The sequence below is a fragment of the Pipistrellus hanaki genome (assembly GCF_964339955.1).
Source record: "Pipistrellus hanaki genome assembly, chromosome: 1".
Taxonomy (NCBI): domain Eukaryota; kingdom Metazoa; phylum Chordata; class Mammalia; order Chiroptera; family Vespertilionidae; genus Pipistrellus; species Pipistrellus hanaki.
Genome location: NC_140503.1, coordinates 54,708,639 through 54,735,674, shown reverse-complemented (window position 1 = coordinate 54,735,674; position 27,036 = coordinate 54,708,639). Strand labels below are relative to the sequence as shown.

General features: G+C 41.6%; 2 protein-coding genes across 3 annotated transcripts in view; one reads left to right on the top strand and one right to left on the bottom strand.

Moving 5' to 3' along the window:
* Nucleotides 1-4,381, top strand: part of USP8 (ubiquitin specific peptidase 8) — a 60,593-nt gene extending 56,212 nt beyond the window's left edge. For both annotated transcript variants that reach the window (XM_084894106.1, XM_084894105.1), the window contains 4 exons: nt 103-339; nt 1,625-1,767; nt 3,200-3,332; nt 3,494-4,381. In XM_084894106.1, the coding sequence (XP_084750232.1) occupies nt 103-339; nt 1,625-1,767; nt 3,200-3,332; nt 3,494-3,679 (699 nt within the window). In that variant the 3' untranslated portion in view covers nt 3,680-4,381. The remainder of the gene's footprint in view (nt 1-102; nt 340-1,624; nt 1,768-3,199; nt 3,333-3,493) is intronic.
* A 700-nt stretch (nt 4,382-5,081) lies between these two features.
* USP50 (ubiquitin specific peptidase 50) lies at nt 5,082-26,817 on the bottom strand. The gene is made up of 6 exons (XM_084894667.1): nt 26,717-26,817; nt 26,304-26,499; nt 24,316-24,525; nt 22,836-22,978; nt 19,599-19,731; nt 5,082-5,664 (listed from the first exon to the last, which is right to left on the bottom strand). The coding sequence occupies exons 1-6, from the start codon at nt 26,800-26,802 to the stop codon at nt 5,479-5,481; spliced, it is 954 nt and encodes a 317-aa protein (XP_084750793.1). The 5' UTR covers nt 26,803-26,817; the 3' UTR covers nt 5,082-5,478.
* Nucleotides 26,818-27,036: the final 219 nt, after the last annotated feature.

The window sequence follows — 27,036 nt, the reverse complement described above, 5'->3', positions numbered from 1 at the left end:
TTCAAAATCTGCAGTGTTTGTCTTTAATACATTTCTGTCCATTTTATATTTTGATGCTGACTTTAAGATATTAATATAGAGTTTAATTAATCTTATTTTCAGGCTGATAATCGGAAGCGACATAAAGAAGAGAATAATGATCATCTTGATGACTTTAAAGCAGCAGAACATGCTTGGCAGAAACACAAGCAGCTCAATGAATCCATTATTGTAGCACTTTTCCAGGGTCAGTTCAAATCCACAGTACAGTGCCTCACCTGTCACAGAAAGTCTAGGACGTTTGAGGCCTTCATGTACTTGTCTCTACCCCTAGCATCCACTAGTAAATGTACATTACAGGTAAGTTTATGATTGAGAGAAAAGGATTTACTGAATAAAAATGCTGTTTGTATGCATATAAAGATATACTTTATTCAGCAATTTATGTCTGTATTTTACTCCTATTAACATAGGTAAAACTAACACATAAATTATTTTAATTAGGCTTATGTGGATTAGAAAAAAATTTCCTCAAGAAAGAATTTTTTTCAGATCTATTTTTTTTAAAATACATTTTCTTATTGATTTCAGAGAGGAAGAGAGGAGATAGAAACAGCAATGATGAGAGAGAATCATTGATTGGCTGCCTTCTGCACGCCCCCCACTGTGGACTGAGCCTGCAACCCAGGCATGTGCCCTTTTCCGGAATCAAACCTGGGACCTTTCATTCCGCAGGCGGACACTCTGTTCACTGAGCCAAACTGGCTAGGGCCAGATCTATTCTCTTATTAAATATTCTTTCAGAGCTGATAAATAATATATATATATATATATATATATATATATATATATATATATATATATATATATATATATTTTTTTTTTTAAGTTTGTATTGTGAAATTTTTAAAGTTAATTTGGAAAATGATGTTGATTTTAGTTTAGGTCTTCTTTTTATAAGAATGTGCTTTACGCCGAAACCGGTTTGGCTCAGTGGTAGAGCGTCGGTCTGTGGACTGAAAGGTCCCAGGTTCGATTCCTGTCAAGGGCATGTACATTGGTTGCGGGCACATCCCCAGTAGGGGGTGTGCAAGAGGCAGCTGGTCGATGTTTCTCTCTCATCGACGTTTCTAGCTCTCTATATCTCTCCCTTCCTCTCTGTATGTTTCTCTCTCATCGACGTTTCTAGCTCTCTATATCTCTCCCTTCCTCTCTGTAAAAAATCAATCAAATATATTTTTAATAAAAATAAAAAAGGAATGTGCTTTACGTCTGGATATCAAATGAACATCCTGTTTTCCATACAACAGCAATGTGATTTAGCTCGCTTGTTGATCTCTAGTGTTAGCTTCTTGGAGGATGTCCTTTCTTCCAATAAGATTTCCTGAGCCCTCAGGAGAATTATGCTCTCAGGAGATGCAGTACCTCTTCTGCTCACCACAGGCAGCACTCGCTACATGTGGTTTCATAAAGGCTCTCGGGTCTGCACTCCTCACCAGATCATAAACTTTGTGAGGGCAGAAACTGTTTTGTTTTATTTTACTATTGTCCCCTTCACCTAGGCAGAGTAAATTACTGAATAGATGCTCAATGACATTGTGTTAAAGAAATGAATTAATGAGTGCTACTTCTTTTTGCCCTCTAGGATTGCCTTAGGTTATTTTCCAAAGAAGAAAAACTCACAGATAATAACAGGTTTTACTGCAGTCATTGCAGAGCTCGAAGGGATTCTCTAAAAAAGATAGAAATCTGGAAGTTACCACCTGTGCTTTTAGTACATCTGAAACGGTAAAGGGCACAATATTTTCTACCTGTTTAGTACAGTTTAGATGAAGGAATTCTAAATCCTTTATTCTAAGTCACTTTGTGGTATTGCCTGCTAATGATGCATCATCAAGGAAGATTTCTCTGGTTAGGGTATCTCCAGGGAACAAGGCAGAAATGATGAGATTCTAGTTCACCTTAGTATTTGCAGTAACAGAGCAAAATGATGCCACCACTCACTCTTTTATGTAATTCTGTCTTTAAAACATGAGGATGACATTGTTGAGTGCAGACATAGTTTTGTCCAGATTTTTCCAACCAGTGAAAAAGATCTGACCTGTAGTAGTAGAAGGAATGGGAAAGAGCTGCAAAATATATCTCAAGTCTTCTGCTCCAATTCTTCTGTCTTTATGTGTTCCATCTGTGGAGTGATAACTTTGAGACTTTTTTTTTTTTTTTTAAATATTTTTCTTCATTTCAGAGAAAGGATCCATTGCCTACTTCTTAACATATTTTTTATTGATTTCAGAGAAGAAGGGAGGGAGAAAGAAACATCATGACGAGAGAATCATTGATCAGCTGCCTCTTGCACACCCCTTACTGGGGTTTGAGCCCACAACCTCCAGGTTCATAGGTCAGTGGTCAACCACAGAGCCACACCCAACTGGGCTATAATTTTTGTTTTACATTTTATAGTATTAGGGATTCTTATATTAATTTTAATATTGACATGTTCAAATTCATTTTTCCTAACAAAATTGGTTAGATCAATTCTTTTCTAAATCTTGAGGACTGGAGATAAACACTACAAAAATAATCACACACTTACTTGTTCTGTTAAAATTTTTAATGCTTTATATTACTCTTAGAGAATAGCTAAAAATATAAATGGTTCAGAATTCAGGTTTTTTAAAAATAATTCTGAAGTAATCATATCACACCAACCAAAGTACCCGATTTTGGTATTTAAAGGAGCAGTGTGTGCCAGGATAATGCAATGGCACTATTTCAGTCACTAGTCTACGTGCTTGCAGTTTCCAGCTCTAGTTTCTCCAAAAGTGCAAGCGTCAATTGAGAGTAGCTCTCTGCAGTCTTTCCTCAGTACTTTGGTAGAGATTATTATTACAAGTGGGTTTTTTCAGAACTGTTATCTCTATAGAGGATGCATCTAACCGTCCTAGCTAGCCTGCAGATCAGGGGACCAAGATGTGGCCCTACCTCTGCCACTCTAGCTGTTTGGCCTTGGGCAAGCCATTTGATATCTGTGTGCCTAGGTTTCCTCACTTGTAAAGTAGCAGTGAAACCAAATGTCTTTAATAGGTCCCTCTGCTGCTAAAATTCTGAGTGTGTGATTGAAATGGATTTTGTGGTTCTGGTTAAATATCTAGATTGTTAAAATGAATTAGGGCTCATATATCTTTCCGTGCATATAATTGTGTAATGTTTGGCTTTGCAGTTTTTCCTATGATGGCAGGTGGAAGCAAAAATTACAGACATCTGTGGACTTTCCGTTAGAAAATCTTGACTTGTCACAATATGTTATTGGTCCAAAGAACAATTTGAAGAAATATAACTTGTTTTCTGTTTCAGTAAGTATATCATTGAACTAAATACTTTTTTTTCAAAGCAAACAAAATAATGTTTCCAATGGTTTCTTATAGCATAGGAAAGTAACAACATAAAGCTTTGAAATTATTGACATATTTTAAATAACTCCATCTGAATTTATTTTCTCTCTCGTTTGGCACAGAATCACTACGGTGGGCTGGATGGAGGCCACTACACTGCCTATTGCAAAAATGCAGCAAGACAGCGGTGGTTTAAATTTGATGACCATGAAGTTTCTGATATCTCCGTTTCATCTGTGAAATCTTCAGCAGCTTATATTCTCTTTTATACTTCCTTGGGACCACGAGCAACCGATATAGCCACTTAAGAGTACGTTGTAAGCTAGTTATCTTTTAGAAAGCTGAGCGACACAACTCTGGAAATGCTTATAAAGATCCTGGACAGCTCTACCTGGCCATTTAGAGGAATTGTAAGACCATGAGAGCTGTGTTACTAATATCATATATTCCAGGTCAGTGCTATTATTAAAAAAAACGACCAATAACATTTAACAAGTATTGCAGTAAGCATTCCTTAGAGGTACTGTTGACATCATAATAACTTTTTTAGTTTGTTCCAAAGTTGAAATAAGTAGCTATGCATTATTATTCTACTAGTCTAAAAACTGTGTATCCGTTGTTTTCGTTTTCACTGTTATGGCCTTTTCACATTTCTAAACCTCAGCTTGATCTATGAATATTCTAGAATATGAAGCAGATAGGAATGTATGTGTATATATTTATTGCACACTTGCACATCAAATCGATGTACATAGTATCATATGTGGTCCTTCCATGAAATCTAGAACTCCAGGGATTGCTTTTTTTCTTTTGGCCTATTCTGAGTAACTGCAGTGCTTTCTTAGGGAAATGACAGGGCAAAGCTATTTTTCTTTTGGCTTTGGGCTGTATTTGTGCACTAAATCTTTATTCTAAAGAAATAAATGGAAACTTTTCTCTAATTTTTTAAAATGAGAATTTTCATTTACACCTATATTAAAATCTTAATGAGAAAAATAATTAAAAACCTTTTAAGTGTTCTGTCTTTAATTTTATATTATCAAATATAGGACAGTAGAACTATAGACACACACACACTCACACTCTTTGTCCCACTACACTAACTTGAAATTTAGTTCACTTACCTTGTTAGCATCAGGATTCAATTCCACTCTTTTTTCAACTTGACCCAGTACTGCTTCTAGCACTTAGGGTTCTCAGATTTGGGAGTCATAATAAGATATAATACCGAGACTCATTCTATCAAGAGTAGTAGAATTCTTAGAATTGAGATAAAAAGGAATAGGAGTCATGTATTACTGCAAAGTGGACTGCATTATGAACCCCATGTCTTTACGAGTGATGTATTAAAAGAAATAGAGGAGCTTAGAATTTATCATTTACCTCAGGGACTCATTAGTCTAAGAGACATAGTTTTTTCCTAAATTATCTGATCAATAAAATATTTTCCAATCACGTTCTTAAGCACACAGTGCCACTAGAACAAAAAGTTTTGTTTTAGTGTTTTTGGAAAATAATTTGTTACAAATACATATCAAATTATCAGATGTTTTATGATAAAAATCCACCCTAATAAACATTGAATTTTGAAGCTGGAACTCACTGTGTGATTTGCAGTGCTTAGAAGGCTCCCAATTCATTAGCATTGCATTGTTTAATATGCCAAGACCCATTTTTTTGGCTGTAACATCTATAATAAAGGCATAATGTGCTAATTAGACCACACAGCTGAACATCCTTCCGGACAAAGCCAAGAAAGCTGCAAGGGCCAAGGGCAGGCAGCCAAGGTGGCCGGCAGCGGCAGCAGTGACAGGATGATGGAGGCAGCGCCTACTCCTGATCAGCCTGGTCGCCTTCCGCAGGGAACAGGCCTAAGCCATCAGCAGGACATCCCCTAAGGGCTCCCAAACTGTGAGGGGGCAGGCCGGGCTGCTCCAGGCATGAATTTTTGTGCACCAGGCCTCTAGTAGCTTATATAAAATTGTATAATATACCAGAAAGAAAAAAGTCAGTGCTACAAGTAAGTTGCAAGAATTTAATAAGAAGGCAAAACTTAAGTACCACTCTCTGATTGCTTGTTTTGCAGCTTGCAGGAAACACCATTTTCCTAGCATTTTTCTATAGGTATAGAAAAGGGCTGGCAGCTGTAGAACAGGAGATATGCTGTAGCAGTTTGAACTGAAGTGTCTGGAATCTCACTGACGCGGGTGTCGTCGAAGCTGAACCATGCCTGGGTCACTGAGTTCTTGCAGAAAGCAGTGTAATGGCCACCATCCAGGTCACCAAAATGGTTCTAGGAGAGGAAGGAATGTCAGACTTAGTATTCACATGCAAATACTCCAACTATTGGGACAAAAAGGTAGGGCCAAGAAATATTTTTCATAATTGTCCCTTATACTAAATTAAAGGAAGTTGATGATTATGTGTAGTTGAACCAAACATATAATCTTCCTTATTGTTTTTGCATTTTTTTAAATAATTTTTTATTTGTTTTGAGAGAGAGGGAGGGAGAGACATCAATGTGTTGTTCCACTTATTTTGCCATTCGTTGATTCTTGTATGTGCTCTGACCAGGGATTGAACCTGCATCCTAGGCGTATTAGGACCACGCTCTAACCAACTCAGCTATTCAGCCAGGGTTTATTATGTTTTTCATTTAATTGAACAACTATATGTGATACCCATTGACTACTTAACAGAATCTGTGAATGAAACAGGATAATACTGGACTAATATCAGTTAATACTTACTGGGCACTTAAGGGTACCATAGACTATTAAACATTAAAGGAAATTTAAAAATAAGATGGTAGTCATCTTTCCTAAATGAGCTTATAGTTTAATTTTGAATATACATGTAAAAAGACATTTAACATTGGACCAAGACATTTCTACATTGCATATTGCCACTCTTCAGTATGAGGGGATTGTGTAGCAACAATCCCCTCAATCACTGTGGGCACAAAAAGAACCTGTTCCATTCTCGTTTCCCTTGTCTCTGTTAACCCAGTAAAGGAATAGTTGAAATAAAGACATTAGAGAACCTCATATCTCAGAAGGTGGTCTAGCGTGGAGCTAGGGTTGACAAACAATTTGCCATGGGCCAAATCCAGCCTGCTGCCTATTTTTGTATGGCCTGTGAAGAATGCATCTTATATTTGTACTAGAGGCCTGGTGCACAAAATTTGAGGGGTCACTCAGTCCAGTCTGCTCCCTCTCACAGTCCAAGAGCCCTAAGGGGGTGTCCTACTGATGGCTTAAGCTGAATTCTGGCCTCCCTCTGTGGGAGGTGACAGGGCTGATCAGGGGAAGGTGCCAGCCCAATCACCCCACTGATGCCACTATCAGCTGCCGCAGCCGCCAAGGTATTCTCATCATGGACTTCAGTCCCTTCACCATGAAAAAATGACAACTTCCTTTATCCTATATAACATTTCTTTTGGTCTTCTTTTTATCCTCACTTGAGGATATGTTTCCATTGGTTTTTTGAGAGAGGGAAAGAGAGAGAAACATCAATGTGAGATGGACACTTCGATTAGTTGCCTCCTGCATGAGCCCTGACCTGGGCCCCAGCCATGGAGGAGCCTGCAACCAAGGTACACGCCCTTGATCAGAATCAAAACCAGACCCTGCGGTCCACAGGCCAAGGCTCTATCCACTGAGCCATACCAGCTTGGGCAAATTATGACATTTCTTAGCTCTCCAGCAAAGGACCTTCATTTTTTTCCTCCAGGAGTGAGGTGGAAAAATCCTAGATCACCTTCTTGGATTCTTATTACCCAAGTTACCAGGAACACTGCAAGTGGCAGCATACAGGGAGCTTAGCCAATGAGCTGTCAGAAAAGGTGTTTCCTCTTCAGCTCACATGCAGAGGCCACCCGGCACTCAGCACACCCTCATCCCTGGTGTGTGTCCACTGAGGGCCTGCGCCGAGGAGGCTCAGAGCAGGCACTCCTGTGTGTTGTGTCTCTGTTCTGGCCTGTCATCAGCCCCAGCCTCCCCTTTCTGATCTTTACTTCCCCCATCTATTAAAATGGGGTAATGCCAAAACCTGTTTGCCTCAGTGGATAGAGTGTTGGCCTGCGGACTGAAAGGTCCCGGGTTCGATTCCGGTCAAGGGCATGTACCTTGGTTGCGGGCACATCCCCAGTAGGGGGTGCGCAAGAGGCAGCGGATTGATGATTCTCATCGATGTTTCTAACTCTCTATCCCTCTCTCTTCCTCTCTCTAAATAATCAATAAAAATATATTTAAATAAAATAAAATGGGGTAATAAAACCTGTCTTATATGGCTATTGTCAGTTATCTCATAGAGGTAGCACATAGGACATACTTATTAAATGTTCCCATAGACCTTTATCTTCTCTCCCTTGACATATTAGAGAAATACTCCAAAGCTGACAATTAAAATATCCAGTTTTGGTCTTTGCCATGCGACCTTAAACTGACATGCTTATTTATAAAATGGTGCCCAAAATAGTGTGATGTAATTTGAGAAAAACAAAACATCTGGTGGATAAGTAGTGCACAAATATTGAAGTAATGTTCTGAAATGATTAGAACAGAACTAGAGTATTATGTTCAGTTTTGGTGACTGAATGTGAAAAAGAAAAATGACAGAAGACAGTCAAGTATTTTTCTAGACTTTCATTTCCGGCAAATATAGGAGATAATTAGGTAGCCTGAGAGCCTTGGTTATAAAATTGTAAGGAATGCTGGATAAAACATGATAAACATCTTTTGAACTATATGGCTGACTTCAAAGATTGTTTAATAAGAGTAAACTCCAGGGGCCAGAACCAGAGGAGATAAAAGAGTATTGATGCTCTGACTGCCTCAGAGTCAAGATAATTCCTGGTCTCTGTAACCAAAGTACTTTAGTTTTAAAGGTCACACAAGGACAGGAGGTAAACTTTTAGGTCCTGGCAAGGTAAGGAATTGGATTGAGGTTCACATACCTAGCAAGCACTCTTAAAGAGATTCACCCTCAATTAAAATCCTATCTTTTAAAGCTTGTCTTGCCGAAACTGGTTTGGCTCAATGGATAGAGCGTTGGCTTGCGGACTGAAAGGTCCCAGGTTCGATTCCGGTCAAGGGCATGTACCTTGGTTGCGGGCACATCCCCAGCAGGGGGTGTGCAAGGGGCAGCTGATCGATGACTCTCTCTCATCGATATTTCTAACTCGCTCTCTCTCCCTCTCTGTACAAAATCAATAAAATATATTTAATAAATAAATAAATAAATAAATAAATAAATAAAAACTGAAAATGTTTCCTTTTAGATCAGGAACAAGACAAATATATCCACTCTCACCACTTATTCAACACAAAATTTGTGCACTGGGGAGTGGTCCCTCAGCCCAGCCTGCCCCCTCTCACAGACTGGGAGCCCTCAGGGGATGTCCTACTGATGGCTTGGGCCCACTCCCCATTGGAAGCAAACCTAAGCTGCAGTCTGGCCTCCCTTTGCAGGAGGTGACTGGGCTGATCAGAGAAAGGCGCCAGTCACATCACCCTGCTGCTGCAGCCACTGCCAGTCACTGCAGCCGCCAAGGTATTTTCATCAACACGGACTCTAGTCCCTTCACCATGAAAAAATGACAACTTTCTTTAGGCATTTTCAAGACGTGTCTTTCATAGGATATAACATTTCTTTTTCTTTTTACCCTCACCTGAGCATATGTTTCCATTGATTTTTTTAGGCTTGGGCAGGGGACCACCCCGCCCTCCGATCACAAGCTCCGCCCCTTCCCAAGCCCAAAGCCTCCATCTGGGAGTGACCTGTGTGCCAAGGAGGTTCCCGGGACTCTAGTATGTATGCAAATTAACCATCTCTGTTGGGTTAATTTGCATACTTATTCTGATTGGCTGTGGGCATAGCAAAGATACAGTCAATTTACATGTTTCTCTATTATTAGGTAAGATAGTATTGGAAGTCCTAGCCACAGCCATCAGGCAAGAGAAAGAAAGAAAATTGGAATGAGGAAGTAAAATAGTTGCTCTCTAAAAATGACATTATTCTTTATATATAGAAAACTCTCAAGGCTCCACCAAAAAACTATTAGAAACAATAGACAAGTACAGTGCAAAAATACATTGTATTCCTATGTACTAACAATGAAATTGCATTAAAAGGAATGGGAAAATATTCCTTTTGTAACTGTAACAAGAATAAAATACTTAGGAATAAACTTAAAGGATGTGAAGGATCTATACATTAAAAACCACAAAGCATTATTAAAGGAGATTTTAAAAGACACATGAAATGGGGAGATATTTCATGGATTGAAAGAATCAATACAGTTAAAATGTTATACTACCCAAAGCAATATGTAGATTTAATGCAAACCTCATCAAACTCCCAATGACATTTTTTAAATACAGAACAAAAAATCATCAGATTTGGCCGAAGCCGGTTTGGCTCAGTGGTAGAGCGTCGGTCTGCGAACTGAAAGGTCCCAGGTTCGATTCGGGTCAGGGGCATGTACGTTGGTTGCGGGCACATCCCCAGTGGGGGATGTGCAAGAGGCAGCTGGTCGATGTTTCTCTCTCATCAACGTTTCTAGCTCTCTATCTCTCTCCCTTCCCCTCTGTGAAAAATCAATAAAATATATTAAAAAAAAAAAAATCATCAGATTTGTATGTAATCACAAATGACCCCAAAGAGCCAAAGAAATCCTGACAAAAAAAAGAACAAAGCCAGAGATATCCCTACCCCTGACTTCAAAGTTTTACTACAAAGATACAATAATCAAAACAGCATGTCATTGGCAGAAAAATAAGCACACAAATCAATGGAACAGAATTGAAAGTCCAGAAATAAACCCACATATATATGGGCAATTAGTTTTTGACAAGGACCTAAAAAACACAACGGAGAATAGAAAGCCTCTTTAATAAATGGTGCTGGAAAAATTGGAAAGCCACATGCAAAAGAATGAAACTAGACTACTGTTTGTCTCCATATACAAACAAATAACTCAAAATGGATCAAAGACCTAAATATGAGATCTGAAACCATAAATTACATAGGAGAAAGTATAGTTACTAAACTTATGAACCGTGGTTGTAGAGAACATTTTATGAATTTGATCTCAATGGGACTATATAAAACTAAAAAAGCTTCTGCACAGCAAAAGAAACTGACAACAAAACAAAAAGGCAGCCGAAACCGGTTTGGCTCAGCGGTAGAGCGTTGGTCTGCGGACTAAAGGGTCCATTCTGGTCAAGGGCATGTACCTGAGTTGTGGGCACATCCCCAGTAGGGGGTGTGTAGGAGGCAGCTGGTCAATGTTTTTCTCTCATCGACATTTCTAGCTCTCTATATCTCTCCTTTCCTCTCTGTAAAAAAATCAATAAAATATATTTAAAAAAAAAAAAAAAAGGCAACCAACTGAATGGTAGAAGATATTTGCAAACAAAAGCTCCAACAAGAAGTTAATTTCCAAAATATAAAAAGAACTCAAGGAGAGAAACCAAGATGGCAGCATAGGTAAACACCTAACTGCAGCCTCACACAACAATTTCAAAAAAATACAACTAAAATACAAAATGGACATTACCCAGAACTACAGGAAAGTCGACTGACTGGAAATTCTATAACTAGAAAGAAAGAGAAACCCAGAAGGAAAATCAGAGGAGCTGTAAAAGCCTAAGGTACGGAGATATGCTGTGCACGAGCGCAGAGAGGACAGAGCCGGAGAGGAGGGGGAAGCTGAGTGCCTGGCTGGCATTCCCTAGCGGGAAGGAGATAAAAGCTCTGGACTGTGCTGAACCCCAGTTCCGACAGCACTGAACCCCAGTTCTAGGCCAGACCCTGGGGACCCAGACACATAAGGAGGGAGTCTGGGCTGTAAGGCGGAATCTCAGGGGAGCAGCGAAAGGCAGTCCCAGAGGCGCGCACATTGTGCACAGATGACAGACCGTTGATTCTGCTGCTAGATTGCCCTAGCTGGAAGAAGACAAAAGCTCCGGACTGTACTGAGCCCCAGTTCCGACTGCACTGAACCCCAGTTCTAGGCCAGACCCCGGGGACCCAGGCTCAAACAGAAGGAGCTGGGCTGTAAGGTGGAAACTGAGGGGAGCGGCAAAAGGAGGTCCCGGAGGAGCGCACATTGCGCGCAGAGAACTAATGGTTGGCTGTGCTGCAGGATTGCCCTGGTGGGAAGGAGACAGGGGCTCCAGACTGCTCTGAACGCCACCTCCAACCCTGCTTCCAACTGAACTGAACCCAAGTTCCGGGCTCAATGGGGGAGAGCCTAGACTGTTTGGTAGTGGGTGAAACTCAAGGGCACCTTTCTCTCAGAGATGCTTGCAGTGAGTACCGAAGATACTGAGGAACACTGAGACTCAGGAACCTCATAGGGTGGGGCTGACGGGAAGCCAAGGCTGTAGGCTCCACCCTGAAACTCCACCCCATCCAAGCTGAGCACAGAGGCTTTTGCAATTTTCCAAGTCTCGTCAAATAAGGCTGTCTCCTGGCATAGACACAGCTGATCCTCACAGCCAATTGGCCTGTAGGTCAGTTCCTCCCAGTGATACCAACAACAACCAAAACTTAACTACAATAAGACTGTACACACAATCCACAAAATGGGGCACCAAGAAAGTCCACCTCAGATAACTGGGAGGCTGATTCACTGAACCATATAGGATACCTTAGCACACAAACCCACCCTACCAACTCAGGGAAGCTGCAAAAATGCCGAGATAAGGAAACATCACAAACGAAAGAAATGAAGGACAAAAAGCGACTGGATATAGAGTTCAAAACCACGCTTATAAGGTTTTTCAAGAATTTCCTAGAAAAGGCCGATAAAATAAATGAGACCTATGAGGATATGAAAAGGGATCAACTAGAAATAAAGAATACATTGTCTGAAATAAAAAATATTATACAGAGTCCTAAAAACAGAATGGAAGATCTTATGAAGCAAGTCAAAGATTTGGAACATAAAGAACCAGAAGACACTCCTCCACAGATGCTAGAAGGCAAGAGAATCCAGAAAATTGAAGATAATGTATTAGGTCTAGTAATAATTAATGTCGTTTTCTAATACCTTTTTTAAATCGAATTTATTTAAACAATACAACAAAATTTAATCAACAATATAGTTGCCGTTGTTTTCTACTACTTGTGCCCAATGCTCAGGAAGCATTTTAATCCCTCTGTTGTAAAATTCTTGTGATTTTGATGCAAAAAATTCGGTCAATGTATTTTTGAGGCATTCTTCATTATTAAATTTTTTTCTAAGAAGAAAGTTTTGCAAAGAACGAAACAAATGGTAATCGGAAGGGGCAATATCAGGAGAATATGCAGGTTGAGGGAGAACTTCCCATTCCAACTGGCGCAGTTTTTCAGCAGTGATTCTTGCAGTATGCGGTCATGCGTTATCGTGGTGAAGAATTACGCCCTTCTGATTAATCAGCGCGGGTTCTTTTTCTCTTAAAGCTTGCCCTAACCTTTCCAATTGGGCACTATACACTGCACTTGTAATGGTTTGGTTAGATGGTAAAAGTTCATAATGAAGAATTCCTTTAAAATTCCACCAAACACACAACATCACTTTTTTCGCATGCAAGTCAGGTTTTGGCGTGGGCTGCGGAGCCTCATTTTTGTCCAACCATTGAGGCCGCCTTTTCAAATTAACATACAGCACCCATTCTTCATCTCCGGTAACAATTTGCTCTAAAAACGACAAACGGTTTTGACGAGAGAGGAGCGAACTGCAAATTGTGACTCTTCGATTACGGTTGTTGTCGGTCAACTCATGAGGAACCCATTTTCCAAACTTTTGGACTTTGCCAAGTGCACGCAATTGATTGGAAATTGTTTTTTGTGAACAATTTAAAGTTGTCGCAAGCTCTTGTTGGGTAATTTGAGGATTTTGCACCAAAAGAGCTTGAAGAGCTTCTTGATCAAAATTGGACACACGGCCTTGACCACTCTTGTCATCTAACGAAAAATTTCCCTCGCGAAATTTCTCAAACCAACGCTGGCATTTTCTGGCGCTAACTGCATCTTGACCAAGAGCACTACAGATGTTTTTTGCAGCCTCACTTGCTTTTCTTCCTAATTGGAACTCGTAAAGCATGCAGTGCCGAATATGCTCTTCATCCGCCATCTTCTTAGCCCTAGTTTTGCAACAAAAACCAAACCAAACACAAACTTTTTCAAGCAAAACTTGTTAATTGCACTTCACACGTTCTGTAGATACCACGTGTTTGAAGGTTATGTCAATACAAGTCAACGCCAAGCAAGATTTTAAACGAATGTTTAAAAACGACATTAATTATTACTAGACCCGATAAGAAACCTCTGGGACAATTTCAAACGAACCAACATCAGAATTATGGGGGGCCCAGAAAAAGAGAGAGAGCAAGATACTGAAAACATACTGGAAGAAATAGTGACAGAAAACTTCCCCTACCTGGTAAAAGAATTAGACTTACAAGTCCAGGAAGCGCACAGAACCCCAAACAAAAGGAATCCAAAGAGGAACACACCAAGACACATCATAATTAAAATTCCAAGAGCAAAAGAAAAGAGAGAATATTAAAAGCAGCAAGAGAAAAGCAGGTAGTTACCTATAAAGGAGCACCCATAGGATTGTCAGCTGATTTCTCAACAGAAGCCATGCAGGCCAGATGGGAATGGCAAGAAATATTCAAGGTGATGAATAGCAAAAGCCTACAGCCAAAAATACTCTACCCAGCAAAGCTATCACTCAGAATCGAAGGCCAGATAAAGAGCTTCACAAATAAAAAAAAAAAGCTAAAGGAGTTCATCACCACCAAACCAGAATTATATGAATTGCTGAAGGGGGTTCTTTAGGAAGAGGAAGAAAATAAAGATAAAAATTATGAACAACAAATACGTAACTATCAATAAGTGAATCTAAAAACCAATGGAATTAAAAAATCTGATGAATAATATTAACTGGTGAATATAATAGAATCAGAGGTATGGAAGGGGAGTGAACTGACGATTCTCGGGGAAAAAGGGAAAGGGGGGTGTGGGAAGAGACTGAACATAAATTGTGCACCTATGGATGAGGACAATGAGGGGGGGGGAAAGGGCAGAGGGTGGGGTGGGAACCTGGTGGAGGGGAGCAATGGAGCGGGGGGTGGGGGGAATGAGGAACATTTGTAATAATATGAACAATAAAGATTTATTTAAAAAAAAAAAAAAGAACTCAATCCAACACCAGACAAACAATCCAAATAAAAAATAGGCAGAAGGCAGACCTGAACAGACACTTCTCCCAAGATGACATACAAAAGGCCAACAGATACATGAAAAGATGCTCCACTTCACTATCAAGGAAATGCAACTCAATGCAAATCAAAGCTACAATGAGATACCACCTCACACCTGTTAGAATTACTATTATCAACAAGAAAGTAATAAGTGTTGGAGAGGTTGTAGAGAAAAAGGAACCCTTCTGCACTGCTGGTGGGAATGTAAACTGATACAGCCACTATGGAAAACAATATGGAGGCTACTCAAAAAATTAATAATAGAGTTAACACATGACCCAGCAATCCCTCCTTTGGGTATCTACTGGGAAATTTTGAAAACATTTATTCTCAAAGATACATGCACTCCTGTGATCACTGCAGCATTATTCACTATGGCCAAGAAATGGAAACAACTGAAGAATCCTTTGACAGATGATTGGATATAGAAGATGTGGCATATACAGGGGTGGGCAAAAGTAGATTAATTTACCAGCTATCATTACCTAAAGGGTAAATCATAAGTAAGGATACAAAATAACAACAACAATAAGACCAATAAAACAAATATATAATACAATCATTAATAAATAATAATACAAGAATAAGTTCTGTTTTGTGTACGCTGAACTGTAAACCGACTTTTGCCCACCTGTGTACACACAATGGAATACTTCTCAGTCATAAGAAAAGATGAAATACTGCCATTTGCAACAACATGAGCCTTGAGAACAACATGTTTAGGGAAATGAGTCAGACAGAAAAAATTAAGAACCATATGATTCACTCATATGTGGAATATAAAACTGAAAGCAACAAATAAAGAAGAGAAACAGACAAAAACTCATAGACAACAGTATGGTGGTTACCAGAGGGAAGTGGGTGGGTGGTAAAAGGTAAAGGGGGTCAGACATATGGTGACGAAAGATTATTTGACTTTGGGTGGTGGGCACACAATGCAATGTACAAATTATGTATCATAGAATTGCACACTTGAAACCATTATATAATCTTATCAAGCAGTGTCAACCCAATAAATTTAATTAATTAAAAAGAATAAATTGGTTTGGCTCAGTGGATAGAGCATCGGGCTGCGGACTCAAGGGTCCCGGGTTCGATTCCAGTCAAAGGCATGTACATTGGTTGCGGGCACATCCCCAGTAGGGGGTGTGCAAGAGGCAGCTGATCAATGTTTCTCTCTCATCGATGTTTCTGACTTTCTATCCCTCTCTCTTCCTATCTGTAAAAAAGTCAATAATATATATATATTTTTTAAAAAGAATAAATTATAGGGGAGAGTGGGAATAAAGGAGAGAGATCAATCAGAGGACTTGTGTGCAAGCATATGAGCCCAACCAGTGGTCAGGGACAAAAGGGGGGTGGGGACCTGCGTGGGGAGGGGTGGAAGATGGGAATGAGGACAAATATGTGATGCCTTAATCAATAAAGAAATTAAAAAAAAAAGAATAAATTACATGGAGAAAAAAGACAATAGTAGTTATGTCATCAGAATTACAGTGCTCTAAGATCCTTCCATTTGTGTGAGAGGAGAGTATGTGATCTTAAGGCTTTCCGTCAAGTATGAAAGTGATTTAATTGCAAAATAATCTAAATAAAATGTGTAACCTCGAAAGCTGTAAAAGGAAAATAAACTTAAAATATTGATTTAGTAGGAGGCAAGAAAAAAAGGAGAAAATGAGTAATCAGATTAAGTGAAAGCACACAAGATAACAACAGAAACAAATCAAATTTATTACAAGTTGAAATATATGGAAATGTATTAAATTTATTAGACAGAGATTGACAGGATTTCTTAAATCCAGTTCTACACTATCATTCAGAACTCAAAAAGGTTGAATTTAAAGGAATAGAAAGGATGTCGTAGGTAGATACTACTAAAAGAAAGCTAGAGAAGCTATATAAACATCAATTAAAATGAACTTCAATACAAAATGCATTATAAATCATAGTCGTTTTATAATAAAAAAGGTGTAATACAGCAAAAAGTTTATAATTCTAAATTGCTATGCAGTTTAAATGTATAGGTTTGTTTAAAAAATTGTTGTAAAATTCAACTTTAGGGATATTTTGACGAGTCTACCATCATAATGGTGTACACTTTTTCTATGCTGTAATATATATATTCTATATAAAGATAATAAGTAATGACCAAATTGTATTCATCCCAGTAAGGCAATAGTAAAATTAGAAAATCTATAAATGTAATTAGCCACACTAACATATTTTAAAAGATTCAGGAGAGTCATAGCATCTCGAAAAAAATTTTTTAATAAAATTAAACACTTTTACAAACATGCACAAAAACTGTTAGCAAACTAGAAGTATCCATAACCTGATAAAGTGTAGCTACTAAAAATTTACAGCAAACATCATTCTTGATTATTCCCTTTAAAATCAGGAAAAATATTTCAACACATTTCTTTCAACTATAAATTAGTCAAACAGATGGGGAAAAAATAGTATAGAGATGGTTTTGAACAACAGACGCTTACCTTCAATCTAGTTTCTAATAAATACACAAGTCTCAACGAATGTAAAAAAATTTAAATGGATCATAATCTTAGAACACAATACAATAAAACTAGTAGTCAATACAAAAAGTTATCCCCCCTCCACGTTCCTATACTTTTAGAAATTAAGAAGAAATACCCCTAGGTAACTTTTTATAGCAAATATTCTATCAAAACGTGGGATACAATGATTGTCTTTACAATAATATGTGCAGAGAGGGCCTAGGGTGGGTATTATAGCTGAGTTGACAGCTCATCTGTAAAGCTGGTTGGTGGATACTGTTCGCTCTATTTTATGTATGCTTGAGATGTTTTATAATTTCAAAGATGGTAGGCAGTGAAAATGGTTCCTAGAGCACACATTTATCGTTTTTAATGCTTATATCTAAAACACAGGCTGAATGTTAATGAACTAAGCATCCAATTTAAAATATAATCAAACTAAAGAAAGTAGAGAGAAAGAGATAATAAGGGCTAATTAAGCAGAAAACAACGAGGTAATAAGAAAGATCAAAAAGACAATTTAGCCAAGACCGGTTTGGCTCAGTGGATGGAGCGTCGGCTTGTGGACTCAAAGGTCCCAGGTTCGATTCCGGTCAAGGGCATGTTCCTTGGTTGCGGGCACATCCCCAGTAGGGGGTGTGCAAGAGGCAGCTGATCGATGACTCTATCTCATCGATGTTTCTAGCTCTCTATTCCTCTCTCTTCCTCTCTGTGGGGAATCAATAAAATATTTTTTTTTTTAAATGAAAGACAATGAGAGGATCTTAAAAGCAGCAAGAGGAAAACAACTTGTCACTACAAAGCTTCCCCAAACCCCCCCCCACCACCACCTCCCTACCTAAGACTATCAAAAGATTTTTCAGCAGAAACTGCAGTCTAGAAGGAAGTAACACAATATTTTACACGTACTGGGTGTCCTAGCCAGAGAAGTAGGACAAGAAAAAGAAACAAGAGATGTAATAATTGGAAAGAAAAAACTGACATTTGCCAAAAAAAAAAATTGAAAATGTAAACAATGGACACTTTTAAGAATAATTTTAAAAACTGTTAAGGTAAAACCAAGCTTTTTTGGAGGCCTGGTGCATGAAATTCATGCATGCGGGAGGGGGCAGAGTTCCCTCAGCCCTGCCTGCACCCTCTTGCAATCTGGGACCGCTCGGGGGATGTCTGGCTGCCAGTTTAGGCCTAATCCCCCACCGTCGGACACCCAACAGTCAGACATTCCTCTCGCAATCCAGGACCATGCCCTCCTAACTGCTCACCTGCCTGCTCACTCCTAACCACTCGCCTGCCTGCCTGCCTGCTCAGTGTGTGTCATAGCAACCAGTCATTCTGTTGTAAAGGTCGCTTAGACTTTTAGAAATATATATATATATATATATATATATATATATATATATATATATATATATATATAAAATACACGTGTATATGTGCTTTTAATATATGTATACAATATGTGTATATATTATGATCTCAATGTATATGTGTATATATATATATGACATATATATGTATGTGTATATACACACCTACTTTTTAAAATTTTATTTATTTGAGAAAGAAAAGAGAGAAAGAGAAACATCAATTTGTTGTTTCACCTATTTATGCATTCATTGGTTGACTCCTGTATGTACCCTTACCATGGATCAAACCTGCAACCTTGGTGTATCAGGACAATGCTCTCACCAACTGATCTACTCGGCCATGGCCCACACACCCACTCCTAAAATATGATATATAAATCCAAATAATTATTGACAGATGGTAGGTACATAGGTAAACATTCCTTCTCTCTACTTACCACTGCACATCCCTTAAATATTGCCATGGCTAATGACTAAACCACATGGTATCCCATCTGTAACACAGGCTTTAAAAATAATTGCACGTAGTCCATAGAATTGTTGAAATAATTACATGGGAAAATAGGTGTTAACATAATGCCAGGCTCAATACATGATGGCTATGCTGTTATTAACTACTCTCTACATAGTAGATGATTTGGTCTGAAAATACCCCATGCTTTCTTTCATCTTGGGAATCCTCAATGATAAGAGTTGACACAGCCCAAGGGGGCTTCTGAGGGTTGTATATAGGTCTGGATATATACAGGCAACAAGTCTGCGACTATTGTGTGCCTAGTGTTTGGGGGCTTTGGCCATAGAGGGGCTCACAGTTATTCTTCTACTGTCCCCAGAGCACAATCTGCAAACGTCTCTAGACCTGAAATAGCCACTGAGTGGGGGGAATGAAAAGGTAGCGACCAGGGCATTTTATTCCTTCACTGCTCTACTGCTCAGGGTCAAAGCAGGGAGTTTCCAGGCTCTACACTTTGTTTTAAAAAGCAACATTTAGGAGAAGTCAGGGAAAGATAGAAGGAGTAGGCATTTAAGCAGATAATTCTACAGTTTTCTTTAAATTTGTATCATTTTAAATAGTTGTATTTTACTCACCACCACTGCACAGAGGTTATATTTAGGATGTTTCCGGAAAACTGGACAAATGTAAGGAGTAAGGTCCAAGTTAGTGAGTGGGTAATGAATATCGGTTCTCAGTTTCCTTTTCATTGTGCCCAGAATGTCAAACCTGGAGTGATAATAAATGTGAGCAACGAAAAGTGAGTTTGTGAAGCACTCATGAAGGAAGTCCCCGTAGCTTGACCAATTCTAAGTACAGTTCAAAGCAATTTCGTAAAAAGATTGTTTGGTGCAGATGTGTACACACACGTTTTTCTTATCTGCGTGTATTTAGGAGCTCTGCGTCCACAGGCCTTGTCAGCACTGAGGCTGGGGAGGGCCAAGAGCCCCAGTCAGGACCTGAGACGGTGTGGAGTCAGTCCGGGGGCAGCGGGCGCAGGAACCACGCTGGCCGCACCCGGAGACTTCACTGCGGAGCGGCTGGTACGTTCACGCTAGCCAAGCTGCCTCAGTTTCCCTCTTCTGGATGTCAGCACACGTGGTCTGGGCATTGTCCTGCTTTCCAGCTCTGAGGTTTCAACATCTCTTTACTAAGATGACATTTTAGTGAAACACTTGCCACATTCTCTATTTGCCGTATGGATCAGCAGTTCCCAAAGCTGAGTCCATCGCAGAATCACCCTGGAGCTCCTTAAAAAGTAGGTTCATTTTGGGAAAATGGCTGATTTAGGTCTGGGGCAGGGCAATTCCTGGATGAGCCTGTGGTAGGCTTATGCCTGAAAGCAAGGAACCTTGTTTGCAAAAACGAAGGGACCATATGACCCAGCAATCCTAGGCCTAGGGATCATCTGAAAAGAAATGAAAAGTTATATCCACGTGAAAATCCATATCCCAATGTTTGCTAGCAGCTGTATCTACATCTGCCTCACACTGGAACAACCCAAATGTTCATCAACTGGTGAACGTGGCACTTTCATAAAAGTGACTACTGCACAGCAATCAAAATACTACACCACCCCACACCACACCAGGAATTAACCTCAGAAACATTGTGCTAAGTAAAAGAAGCCAAACTCAAAGGCTGCATACAGTATAACATAGGGCATTCTGGAAAAAGCAAAACTATAAGGATACAAATCAGATGAGAAATTTCCAAGGGCTGAGAGGGGTTGATTATAAAGAAGCATGAGAAAACTTTTTGGGGTGATAGAGATAGTCCATATGTTGACGGATGGTTACATGACTGTGCATTTTTAAAAATTCACAGAGCTGTGCATCTAACAAGGATGAATTTTGTGCCTGTAATTATATTTTATTAAAACTAAATGAGCTAATCATGAGGTAGCAAAAGCTTGCAGCGGCTCTCACTGGTCCATTTTAAACAATTTGAACACCGAGAAGAACGGTGATAGTAATGGATACGGAGCACATCAGGTTTAAGTGTCCATAGGTCCAGGGTGATACCAATTACAGAGCAGAAACTACAGCTTTAAATGGAAGATCTTGCAGTCAACACCTCACCTAAGGGATCAAACCTAACAGTACTAATAGTGAGAGAGACTTTCATGATGTGCCTCCTGATGCAAAGTGATAAGCACACAACATCATCTATGCCAGATTCTTGCTAAAGAAAACAAAAACAAAAACAATACAATAAAAATTTAGCCTGGCCCAGCTGGTATGGCTCAGTGGTTGAGTGTCCACCTAGGAACCAGGAAGTCCCAGTACATGCCCGGGTTTTGGGTTCAATCCCCAGTGGGGCTGTGGGAGGCAGCTGATCAATGATTCTCTCTCATCATTGATGTTTCTATCTCTCTGTCCCTCTCCCTTCCTCTCTGAAATCAATACAAATATATTTTTTTAAAATGTAACTTGAATCTAAACATGAGGAAACAACTAAATCTAGAACAAGACACCATCTAAACAATGGGCTCTTCAAAGGCTCAATATAAGAAAGAAAGAAAAAAAAGTTCAGATATATACCAAGGGGGAAAGATTGTTCTAGATGGAAAGAGACAGCCAAATGCAATGTAGGATTGGATCCTAGATTTGAAAAAAGTTACAAAAGACATTTTGGGGGTGGGGGAAGTTAGGTACGGACTGTATCTTTGGTGATATAAAATTATTGTCACATCTCTTAGGCGTGATAACGGTGATTATGCAGGAGAATGTCCTTATTCTCAGGTGATACGTGGTGGAGTATGGAAGCATGAAGTGCCATGGCATTGCATCTTACTTCAGACGGTTCCGTTAATAAAATGGAAGGGGGGGAGGGGGGAAGGAGAAACAGAAAAGAGAAAGGAAATGCTGCAAAGTGTCACCAACTAATGCACATTTTAGGGTATATGGGTATACATGATATAGTTCCGACTTCTTTGTAGGATTCAAAAGTTTTAAAATAAAATTTGGTGGGGGGGGATCTAAAAATTAAAATAGGGATGCTTAGACTCTGCCTCAGACCTGTGGAATCAGAATTTGTAATGGGAATTTATTTTTTAAGCACTCAAAGTGAATGCCAAATGTCCATCAATGGAAAAAACAGATAAACAAAATCTGGCCTACATTCAGTGGGATACTGTTCAGCCATAAAAAGGAACGAACTTCTGGCACACATGGGTGAACCTTGAAAACATGATGCTAAGTGAAAGAGGCCAGCAGAAAGGGTGAACGTTGTACGATTCCACTTACATGAAGCATCTAAAATGGGGGGATTATAGACCCAGAAAGTGGATGAGAGGTTACCTGGGGTCAGGGCGGTGAGGAATGGGGAGTTACTGCTTAATGAGAACAGAGTTTCTGTTTGGAGAGACGAAAATGTTTTGGAAATAGTGGTGATTGTTGGACAACAAAGATGTAATTAATGCCAATGAAGTACACACTTACCACTGTCTAAAATGGTGAATTTTATGTTATATATGTTTTACCACAAAATTTAAAAAATCAGTGTGATATATTGAATACCATTGAATTGTAGCTTTAAGTGGGTGTATTGCATGGTGTTGGATTCTATCTTAATAAAGCAGTTCAAAAATTATGCTCGCCCTAGCTGGTGCGGCTCAATGGATAGAGCGTCACTTGCGGACTGAAGTGTCCCAGGCACATTGTCCAGGTTTCGGGCTCGATCCCCAGGAGGGCGTGCAGGAGGCAGCCAATCAATGGTTCTCCCTCATCACTGATGTTTCTATCTCTCTCTCCCTTTCCCACCCTCTCTGAAATTAATAAAAATACAATATATGTTAAAAAATATACTCACAAAAATGTCAAAATCCATACCTTTTCAAGTGAAAGATCATTATTTTCGGTGCTTTGGAAATGCTGGCCCTCACAGCTGCTTCTTGCTTAGTTTCACAAAAGGAGCAGTGAAGCTGGTTGTTCCAGGTCAGCGTGTCTTGTTGGAAAAAGCACTGGAGACAGTCCTGTGGAGGTAGAAAGGCTGGATCAACGGCCACGCAGACTGTCCGCCCTGCAGCCGGGGCGGAGCTCTGCGGATGGAACCCGCGCTGCCTTCCTCCGCGCCAGCAGGCCCAGGACGACCCAGCGTCACAAGCTGCACCTATTATATGAGGGGGAGGTCACGTCTCCCTGCAAAGGAGGTGCGTCCTGCTCACCTCCGTCACTGAAATGGGTCCCCGAGCCCATTCGGATCTAATCTCTGAGTCAGCATGTTCACTTCAGAATATTGTCGGTAACGTTTCCAGCTGTTTTACATTATTCGTCTCATCACCAAAGTGACCTGGTGATGGGACAAGGACCACATCTCGGTGTTTTGACCTGGTGACTGAATCCTGGCCATGTCTCGGGGTTTTGAGGTGACTCCTCATTAAGCCAGCAGAACGGAGAGAATGAGATCCCTGCCTGGGAGAGGTCCTCAGTGTGGCCAGGCACCCTCAGCTCTGCAAACCGTTAACCTAAGGAGGAGGGGGCAGATTCTGCTTTCTGGAGACACACCACACCTCATTTAGAGTCTTTGGGATTCGTGTCCAGCCACCTTTAGCCATTTGGTCTGCGAACAAGTCCCATTCTGAATAAGTAGTGGGATTCTGTTCTCCAGTTCTGGTAAATGTGTATCATCCTGCGAGGAGACACACTGCTCCCGCCTCCAAGCTGTCCCCTGCCTTCTGCCCCCACACCCTCTGCTACATGAGCCTTTGTTGTCATGATGAAGAAAATTCAAGAAGTAAACTAGGCACTAGTTTCCATTCTATTTTCCCAACACACTTCACAGCTTTTGCCTAAAAATATAACCGCTCGCCCTAACTGGTTTGGTTCAGTGGGTAGAGCATCAGCCTGCGGACTGACAGCCCCTGGGTTTGATTCCGGTCAAAGGCGCAGGCCAGGGTTGCAGGCTCGATCCCCAGTGGGGGGCTTGCAGGAGGCAGCTGATCAATGATTCTCTCTCATCACTGCTGTTTCTATCTCTCTCCCTCTCCCTTCCTCTCTAAAATCAACAAAAATATATTTTAAATATAAATAAATAAATAATATATAAGAGCTCAAGACTACATCAGAGTCTTTTATATCTAGTTGCCAAAATGGACCTACAGACCTTTGAGCTAAGGAAAGGCCATGATTTTTTGTTTGTTTGTTTGCACTTTTGCCGTCGCTTTTCTATAAAATGTTACCATCATGGCTTCCAGTTTTCTCTTCCAGTTATGAAGCGGCCCCTTTCATACTAGAAAATACAGGAAACAGGCCCGGGAGAATCCAGGGCCGGACAGAACCAGAGGAGAAGGTGAGCAGAGGGAGAGCCCACCTGGAGAGAGCACTTGTACTCGGACGGGATGGGGAGCGGGAGCACGGTGAAGACTTCGTTCCTGTAGGTGCAGTTCTCACACTTGAGGCACATGATGCTGTAGTTGAGCTGCCCCTCGAACAGCCGGGTGACGATGGAGCTCTCGCCGGCCACCGCCTTCCGGCAGCATCGCGGCACCGACCCCGTCTCGCAGGCTCTCCTCCGGGGGTACTGAGCAAGGAACGGAAACCAGGGACTGGTCATCCAAAAGGGCTTAATGGAATGACGTGGCTTTTTCTGTCAGAACGATACACTGCTTCCAGAAACCGTGTTGTGGATTCAGACAACACACAGAGTGAGAACTTAGAACGTGTAGTGTGTGTGACTTCCGATAACCCAGCCAATCCCTCCTTAGAGAAGCTGGGGAACGGTACCCTAACCCGGTGCACCCACGGCCGAGGCTCCAGAAGCTCACAGCCTCACGCTAACGCGACAGAGGGCCGGCCCGGGAGGCAGCTTCTCCCGGGAAGAGTTTCTAGGTAAGTTCCCAACGAGCTTTCAGTCATGGCAGCTGATCTGGAGGTGAAATCAAGGAATTGGGTCTCTCTGCCAGTCCTTCAGGTTATGTTCCCCAGCCACTTCTTTTTGTTAGAAAACACTCTTTATTTTTTAAAATTATTTTTATTTCTTAATTAAAAACTTTTTTTTTTTTTCAATTACAGTGTACAGTCAGTTATGTTGTATTAGTTTCAGGGGTACAGTTCAACGATCAATCATATACTTTACAGAGTGACCCACCTGATATTTCCCGTACCCACCGGGCACCACACACAGTGGTTAAAGTACTAGAGGCCCGGTGCACGAAATCTGTGCGAGAGCAGGGCTTCCCTCCCCCGGCTGCTGGCATCGCTTCCCTCTGGCCGCCAGCAGGCACCTGGGACCCAGGCTTCCCTCCCAGCCCTGGCTTCATCAGGAAGGTCATCCGGAAGGACGGCCGGTCTAATTAGCATACTATGCCTTTAATATTATAGATTAGTGACTGCTCTGCCGGGAGAGGCCCACGGCTCCACGTGGGCTTCCTTCCAGGATCACACCTGCTCCCCTGACAGGGAGGCGATTCGTGTCTCTAATTCCAGCTTTGGTCTTGGGAACCAGAGTGTTGCGTATTTCCGCCTGGCTGACAGTGAGAACCCAGGTGCTTTCACTGACCACCACCCTCCCTCTGGCTAGAAGAAGGACAGCCGTGAATATCTGATAAGGAGTGAAAAGGAGCAATGGGATCGGGGCTGCCGATGAGAAGGGCCCATAGCTCTGCCGCGGTCCTTCACGCCGAGCACTTCCCGAGCCAGCGATGAGGTAAGCGGACACCACAAGGGCAACGCCTGACCTCAAGGACACATCTTCGGGGGCTGTGGGTCTCCAGTCAAGGCTGAAGGCAGTGAGTCGTAGGAAGTGGCAATTTCATGGTTTATTGAATGTCCTAATGGAACGGGGGATTCGGGTTGGGCGTGTTTGGCATGAAGATGAAGCGTTATGGTCCACAGATCTGTCTGTAACCTAAGGCCGAACTTCATGGCTTCTTGGGTTTGTTGTTACCAGGAGCACTTATGTTAAGCTGTAAAGTTCTGTATGTTATAACTCAGGAGGAATCATGTTTTTTATTTTAAAAAATGTGATTTCCCTGCGGAGGTAATTGGCAAAGGGAACAGAGGGAGTGGTTCCCACACCGTTTGATCCCTGGCAATACCCAGTGAGTTTTCCCAGAGCACCAGGCAGCCCCCAGCCCACAGCCCCGGAGGGAGGCCCGGAGGCTGGGTCCTGGCCTCTCCCCGGTGGCTCTGACGGCCGGCTCAGTTATAGAAGCACAGACTCCACACACGCTCACCTGAAGCCCATCTGTGCTGGGCACAGAGCAGCGATAACTGACCGAACAGACGAGGGAATGAAACATGAAAGGTGCGGCTGGAACTGCAGGTCTATCCTCTGTCAAGGCCATTCATTCTACGCACCTTTTTCAGAGATTCGTGAAGCTCATTCAGGACGTAAATCAAGAACTCCTGGGCGTCTTGCTGTGTCTTTTTCATGAAGGCGGGGTAGAGGTTGCCAAGAGCGGACCGGAGTATTTCTGGGGAGACACAGTCCGAGTCCCCCAGCCACATGTCCGTCATCACGTAGGCAAAGGCGGGGGCCACTTTGCTGCAGTCCCTGGGGGGGCGGAAGGGGCGTTTCTGGCTGAGCTCAGGAAAGAGGCTCCAAACACTCAGCATGCGGCCCTCGGACCCAACACGAAGCTTCCTTCCCTTCCCGGTCCACCCTCCCACTGCCTCACCCCAGACTGGTGTCTGAGCAGGGTTCCCGGGTTCCGGCCAGCCTGGCCTTGGGGAGCGGGCGGGGCCGGGCAGCGGGGGACGCGTGGCCTTACTTGTGCAGAGCCGTGATGTACTTCCCGGAGAGGAAGTACTCCACCAGCGGCGAGATGCTGCAGAGGCACTGCAGGATGGCGTTCATGTAGCACGTGTTGCCCAGGTTCCGCAGGCCCGTCACGCCCTGGCAGTGCGGCTGGTGCCCGCCGGCCCTGGGCACCGGGGAGGCGGGGCAGTGGTCTGCACACTCGGCGCTGGGGCCGCGAGGAAAGAGAGAAGCATTTTGAGGGAAAACTCACCCAAAGACCTTGTATGCATCTATGCATGACCCATGGTCGCAGACATGGGGATGGTGAGGGCCTGGGTTGGGGTGGGGGTG